This window comes from Grampus griseus (genome assembly GCF_964374135.1).
Source record: "Grampus griseus genome assembly, chromosome: 6".
In the NCBI taxonomy this organism is placed as follows: domain Eukaryota; kingdom Metazoa; phylum Chordata; class Mammalia; order Artiodactyla; family Delphinidae; genus Grampus; species Grampus griseus.
The window spans coordinates 91,285,306-91,292,460 of record NC_139000.1 but is presented as its reverse complement, the minus strand read 5'-3'; the positions used below and the strand labels follow the sequence as shown (position 1 = coordinate 91,292,460).

Here is a 7,155-nt window from a genome sequence, read left to right as displayed (position 1 = left end):
GGGATCTGGAAGCCCCAGGAGGGTGCAGGTGTCTGTGGGGTTGGATGGGAAGGAGGGGCAGTGATTCAGCCTATTTCTCTTATTGCTCCCTCCTCCACACTCAAGAGCCCTTTGTGACAAGGCCACAGCTCTGTGATGCAGGCCTGGGTTTCTGCCATTAAGTGAACTCCCAGTGCTCTGTTGCCTGAGGGCAGCAATGCAATTCAGAAGATGGAGAATCTCTTTTTTTTTGAAAAACATTGTTGCTATCTGGCTGAGATCCAGCCGGACTGCCTGGGTGATTGATATCATCCTTGCTGTTCCTGTGTGGACTGGGACTTTACCTAATGTTACTCCCCTGCTTCCAGAGTAATCCATTCTTAGCACCACCTAGGAAACATGGAAACATCAGGAAGGTAAGAAACCTTTGGCTTAATCCCAGCAGAGATTATCTCTTTTTTTCTTATTCTTATTTCCACTTTTCTAAACCACCTAGAGATACTCCTGAGATGGGAACTCTCAGAAAAGTATAGAACATCATCCTTCTAGGGAAAAGGCAGGCCAGAGAGGGGTTAGAGTGGGCATGAGGATTTCTAGCCCAAGATCTTAGACCAGGAGTTCAGGTATGGTAGAGGGTTCCAGGGCAAGTCCCAAATGCAGTGACTAATGGTCAAGGACTGGATTACTAAGAGTTCAGTCTCTGCAGGAAGGCTGATCCCTGAGCCCTGGTTCACCAGCCACCTTCCCACAGCGGGTGTCTCAAGTGAGACCTTCCTCTGTTTTGGGGCTGATCTAAAGGCAATGCTGAGCCCCTGAGAGCCTGAGAGAAGAGGCTGGAGTGGAGGTCTGGCCTTGGGAAGCAGAATCCTATCTGACAAAGCTCACGTGAGCATTTAAGTCTGAGAATGTGTGTGTTTCTTGATCAGAGGAACAGTGACAGAAGAAATCTATGGTGATTAAAACTTAAAAAATCCTTTGCACTCTTCAAAGAAGAAAAACTGAAAATATTGTTATCCACTTTAAAAATAAGTAAAAGGTGAAAAAACCCCACAGAGTTTTAGTTAAATGTAGAAAGTCATGTTGTTCATGAGCACAGCTTGCCTAGATAGAGGAGAGTGAGAGTTGGGTGTTAGCCCCTCATTTTTTCTTATCTCTCAGCATCAAGTAGAGCTGAAGTGGAGGAGCAGGAGTAGGAAGAAAAGTAGATCTTTGAAAGCTAAGCCTTTGCCATTCAGCCCTGCATGCCCCCGAGAGTTAGCTTCCATCTCTCCTAATCCTGAGGGCCCAGCTTCACGGTCTCTGAGGATGCCAGTGGCAGAGCTTATTCTTCAGGAAACAGAGCCTTGGGGAGGCTCCTTGGAAGGAGATCAGAGCCCAGATACTTCCCAGAAATTTGTGCTTAGAATGAAGCCATAAGGACCTAGAAATGGGGTGTATGGACTGTGGTGGGCCATTGGTGTCTGGGTTGGGAAGTGGGACCTCCAAGTCCAACTGTGGACAAGTTGTTTAACTTTGCTCAGATTCCTCTGTGTGATGACCACTGACCTTTCTCCCCTACAGGGCAGTTGTAAGGGCTACAGGGGTTAATTAACATGGAAGCACTTTGCAAAGGACAAACCCTTTTCAAGTGATCCTTACCATCACGGTCAGGGACATGTGGCCTTGGACACTGATACTTGGGCTCCAGAGTCTAATCCTCCAAAGATTTCCCTTAAAGGGCCATTGCACTCAGCCTCCTGAAAGACTCTTAAGCCTCTGCCTTCACCGCCATGACCCAGTATCCTGATTTCCAGCTTGCAGAGATTGCCTGGAAGAACTGGAGGGGACTCACAACCTGGTTTCACTTCTGCAAAGGTAAAGAATCTTTCCCCTTCTCTGCTGGGTCATCCTTCCTCCCAGAGGCTATAATGTGACCCCAGTCATGGGAGGGGGAGCCATGGGAGGGCATGGCTAAAGCCCTAGGGTGAGGGAGAGCAGGAGCATTATGAAGTCAGTGTGGGGGCAGAGGAGGGTTCTTGGGCTGCAGGTGCCCACCCCTGCCTGTCCTGTCTAGCCCTCCTGGCCCCATCTGCTCTCCTACAGCTGCCTGGGAAGGCTTCCTGGCAAGGGCAACTTTCATCAGCTCTCATGTCAAGACCCTCCTGGTGAGATGTGCAAAGCAGTGCCTGCTGGAGCCCACCAGCCATGCAGGGAGCCTGTGGAAGATACTGCTCCTGCCACATCCCTATTGGTTCCTCTTACCAAGTGCCATCTACATCTGGCCTCTTCCATTTCTCCAGGCCCAACGACCTCCTCAGTTTCTGTTCATTCACATACATCCCTGAGTGCCTCTCAGTCACCAGAGCTTTTTCTTCCACTGGATAGCCTTTCACCCCTGCCACTTGCTCTTTCCTCTCCCACATCATGTCTGCCTGATTCATAGGCCTGCCCTCTGACAGCCTCCTCTGCCCTACCACCACCAGACTCAATTCTGACTCTTACTTAGTGTGACTCTTCAATGGTACTACCACTGGGCACTGTCCCACAGAGGATGTCTCCACATACTCCTTGGTCATCTTCCATCATCCTAGCCATCTCAGGCCTTGGCCACTCAAGCTGTCTAATTTCAGCCCTGTCCTGGTGGCAGGCAGCTACCAAATCCTGGTGCCTATCAACCCCATCACAGAGCAAGTCCCAAAAAAAGCACCTTTCCCACAACCCACCAGAGGCCTCATTCTGTGTAGGCCCCACAGACAGACAGGTAGAGCTGAGTACCCCTCCTTTGCTCAACTCTGATGACCAGAACCTCCTGGAGATACAAGTCACAAACAGAGTTGAGATCAAGATTCGGAAGGAAAAAGAAAACAATGGATCACATCTAAAACAAATGAGCCCAAACTGCCACCTGAATTCTTTGGGGAATATGCTGAAATCACTAGGTACTGAGCAGAACACTACAACCCCCAAATTTTCTGGAGCATAAAAGACAAACCAGAGCAGCTGCCTTGTCTTCAGCAGTTCTCATATCCCAAGGTCTTGGGGGACCATCTACAGCAGAAATATAACCAGTTTTTCTGGGGTCTCCCTTCTCTGCACAGTGAATCCTTGGTGGCTACTGCCTGGATCTCCGAGAGCTTTTCAGCACCACAGTCTCCTTCTTTCTTATTCAATGGAATTTCGAATGCCTGCCCAGTTCAAATGCAAGCTAACATATCTCCACTGCTTTTCCAGTTCCAGCCCCTGTCCCATCTAGAGTTCCAATCTCGACCCTTTATTCCAACAATACCTCAATTCCAGCCTCCACTTCTGGCTCAGGTCCAAACCCAGGCACATCTCAAATCCTCTCTCCCAATCCTACCACCTTCTTCTCTACCCCAGATTAGGGCCTGTGGAGCACCTTGCCCTACAGCCCAGAATAAGGTACAATTTCTTACCCCAACTGGGATTCAACATTCAGAATGGTCCTTGTTGCAGAAGCAACTAGAAAATGGGTGGGCTTTATCTTCTGTAGTCAAAAGATCTCAGGAACTCTTTAGTGTCTTCACTTCCAACAATCCTGAGGACAGCTGGGTTGCCTCCATCCTTCCTGAGAATTTTCCAATCAGTCCTGAGCTCCAGAAGCAACTGAAAGAACACTTCCAAAAGTGGCTCATCCAACACCGGTGGGAGCTGCCACAAAGGATCCAAGAGCCTTTAGAGATAAGGCAGCTTCAGGGAGAATTACCAGGGACATGCCAGGCAAAGGACAAGCATGGACCTCACAGTCCTCTTTGTTTACAGGTGAAAGCAACAAGGATGCACAGAAGGTGGGGTTCCGGCTAAGTCAGGAACTGGGTAAGGGCCTGGGACATATTCTGGGGAAGATCCCAAAAGATCTCTCCAGAAGCTCAGAAAGCTCCCTAGTGAAGTTTAAGGAGGTGAACTCTGAGGAGTCAAAAAGTGACTTGAGGCTCTTGAGGAGTGACTCAGGAATTGATTTACTAAGGAGCTTAGACAAGAATCTAGAAAACATTTTGAAAGGCCATTTGGGCAAAAAGTTGGGGCAGATCAATGAGGGTTTGATTCCTGTGAATGTGCATCAATCCTGCCTTGTCCTCGAGCATGCTTCTCCCAAGTCCAATATTCACATGGAAACCAGAAATCTTGAAGGGTTGGGAACCCTGTATGAACACCTCCTGTAGGGTTTCCTTCCTTGATCCAGACACTCGAGAGGTGCTGGAAGCACATATTATAAGGTTTTTGGTAAAGCACAGGTGGACCCTACCCCTCAAGGTCCTCAAGCCCCTAAATCTAAGTTGAAAAAGTTTCAACCCTCCATCATTCTGCAGTTTGCCTTTTCCCTTCAGCCACCTGTGTATCTGGGTCCCACTCAACAGTCAAGTTTGCTGAGTTCCTGGGAAAACCTCCTCAGGCTAATTCAGGAGAGGAGGTGATAACAGGAGAGTCAGTTCCTACCCTGATGAGGCCTCTCCTTGTCCCCTCACTTGTGTGTAAGGAAATCCAGAGTGCCCTGAGAGGGATTCCATCTGGTGACTACCATGGGCCCTCAAAGGCTTCTCTGACTGGACAGGAGGGCAGGCCACCTTCTCCATCCCTCACACTCAGCCTTGTGGGCAGAACCTGGAAGAGTGAGACTGTGAAATGGGTCAAGAGGGACAGCCAGGTCCAAGTTCAGAAATGGTCAGGAATGAGCCAAGAGAGGAGAATGGTGACCAGGCCTCACGAGACCCCTGCCATAGGGTAACAGTGATGGAGGTGAACTTAGGATCCCAATCTTTGAGAGGTGAAGAGGCCAGGGAGTTGTGGAGGCCAAGGAGTCCCCTGCTCTTCAACCACAGTCTAGTGTTATCTTGGAAACCAAAGTGTTGACAAAATTCCAAACCACATATGTACATATGAGGAGTTTAGAGGTACCAGGGACCAGTTAAAATTTCCTACTACATAGAATGTCTGTTTTCCAACATCCAGGTGAGCCATGCCTTAACATGGAGGTTGCTAGTGAGTTTAAGTCCAAAGTAAAGGTACAATCAGACAACCAGCTTCAGGACTTTCCCAAACACATGTTCCTTGCTGCAGACAACTTGGCTTCTCAGGTGCCTCAGTGCCATCCCCAGAGAGTCCCCACCAGAGACAGGTTAGCTTCCCAGGAGCCAAGTGGTCTTATGGAAGCCCAAAGGAGCAACCTAGGGCATCAGGAGCCCAAAACTTCAGGACTCATGGAAGAGCCAGAGCAAGATGATTGCCCCTACTTACAAAAGAGAGGACTGTAGGAAGCATAAACCAGGAGAGCATGAAGAAGGGTTTAAAGAATTAGGGACCTCTCAAGCTGGAAGTATGAGCCACCCTGCCCAGGTCAGGGGAATAACAGACTGTGTTGGGAGCAAATGTCTCCAGTTCATGCCAGAGAAGAAACATAGCCCTCCAGAAAGCCTCTTCAGAAAAAGGATGAGGCTATTTTTAAAGTGGATTTTCCCCAATAAAAACTCAATGGTCGAGATGCTCTGCAAAAATTCAAGCCCATATCAGCCACTGCCCAGAGTCACAGATCAGTCAAAAGCAGATCAATCTTGAAGAGTGAGACTGCTGAGGGTCAGGCACTCATGACAGCTGTTGGACAGATCCTAGAAGAAAAAATAGCAATTCACCATGGACTTCGTGCCACAAAGTTAAATGAACACAAACAGGAATTCCAAGCCCCAGTATGTGGGTGTTTCTGCTACCATAGGCTTACCTCCTACCCAGAGCAAGGGAGAATGATGGGTTATATAGCCTGCAGTCATCAAGCCACCTCCAAGGGCCAGAGTTGTTCTATCAGGGAAAGGGAAGTCAGACACCAACATAGTTTGAAAAGTGTAAGATTCGACGATGAGCAGCTGGGCCTAATGTGCCTCCCATCCTCGCCCTCCAAGAAGAGTCTGTTTCCAGTTAGTACCTGTCAGTATGGGCCAAGGATTCCAGGTACCCCAGCCCGCCATCAACACTGTCCAAGGCATTGTCATCTTTGGGGAGGTGTCTTGCCTGGTCAACAGTAAAATCCTTCTTTAGTCTTCCCTTTAGTAGGAAAACATGTCTCCAAGTAAAAATTCAGTCCATGTAGAGAAAATGATTTTCTCATTAGCACATCCAACATATTTAATGTTCCCCGATACATATATATATATATTTTTCTTTCTTTCTCATAAGAGCATAGTGTAATGGCTGCTGTCTGTGCTGTGCACTTTGTCTTCTAGAAGGGAGGGGCATGGAGGGAGGTTGACAGTAGCATCACAAGCTTGCTCCTTGTCTCGTGTCCCTTCATTGCACCTTATAATACTGTCATTACACAAACCAAAGCTACTCTAACAATGAGATGGGAAAAACCTATGAAGCCCACACCCAAGGATCTGGTTCAACCAGTCTTTCTCCTTCTTCTCTGCTACTTTGAACTTTATGCAACTGTAGTGGATAGGTTTACACGATAGGGCCGGACATTCCCATTCAGGCTCCAGGAAGTGTCAGAGCCAAGTGGATGGAAGTTTGGGGAGAATAGAGTATGGGCTCTGAGTTCAGAAGCAGGAGAAATCTTGCCCCTGGATCTCTTGGTAGGCAATATACAACATCTGCTCTTAAGAGCTCCTTCTCTCTCTGATTAAGGCTGGGATTGAGATATGCCCTATGAACCCCTTTTAGTTTAGCCATAAAAAAATGTACAGCATCACCCTCCCCCACCTCTGTTTTTCCTACACTTTAGAGCAGCAGCAAGGATGGCATTTCGAGCTCTGTGTGTGTAGGTGGGGGGAGTATCAGGGAGGCTGCTGAGGGCTGTGTTGAGCCCAGTCCCATATAAATGAATGGCTATGTTCATGGGTCACCTACCTTCCACTCTATGTTAACCCCAGAGAAGGAGTTTTGGATGAATGGAATAGGGGTGTGACTGTGTGTAGTAACTATCTGATGGTCAAACACTGTGAATTTAGGGTGGGATGTAGGTGTAGAAAAAACATTGGATCCAAGGAAGGAGGCAAAGTGGTACCATATTCCCATAAATGTGCAGTGAAAGAGCAGCCCCCTGACATACAGCCACCATCTAAAGGCCTAAAGGGGAGGAAAAGTTAAGGGTCCAGTAGCTCATCATAGCCCCACCCCAGGGTCTCTACCCTATTCCAACTCTAAGATCACAGACCTAGAGAAACCACCTTAAGGTCAAAACAGAAGGTC

The 7,155-nt window shown here is 48.1% G+C and overlaps 1 protein-coding gene across 1 annotated transcript; it reads left to right on the top strand.

The window, feature by feature from the left end:
- Positions 1-378: 378 nt before the first annotated feature.
- Positions 379-5,990, top strand: LOC309824200 (spermatogenesis-associated protein 31A3-like; the record flags this gene model as incomplete). Its single annotated transcript, XM_082656919.1, is given in 14 exon segments — positions 379-395; positions 2,062-2,398; positions 2,402-2,461; positions 2,465-2,915; positions 2,918-3,715; positions 3,718-4,099; positions 4,101-4,246; positions 4,249-4,293; positions 4,296-4,616; positions 4,619-4,756; positions 4,759-4,800; positions 4,927-5,158; positions 5,160-5,434; positions 5,437-5,990. Coding segments are annotated over 14 exon segments (3,798 nt in total).
- Between the last annotated feature and the right edge of the window lie 1,165 nt (positions 5,991-7,155).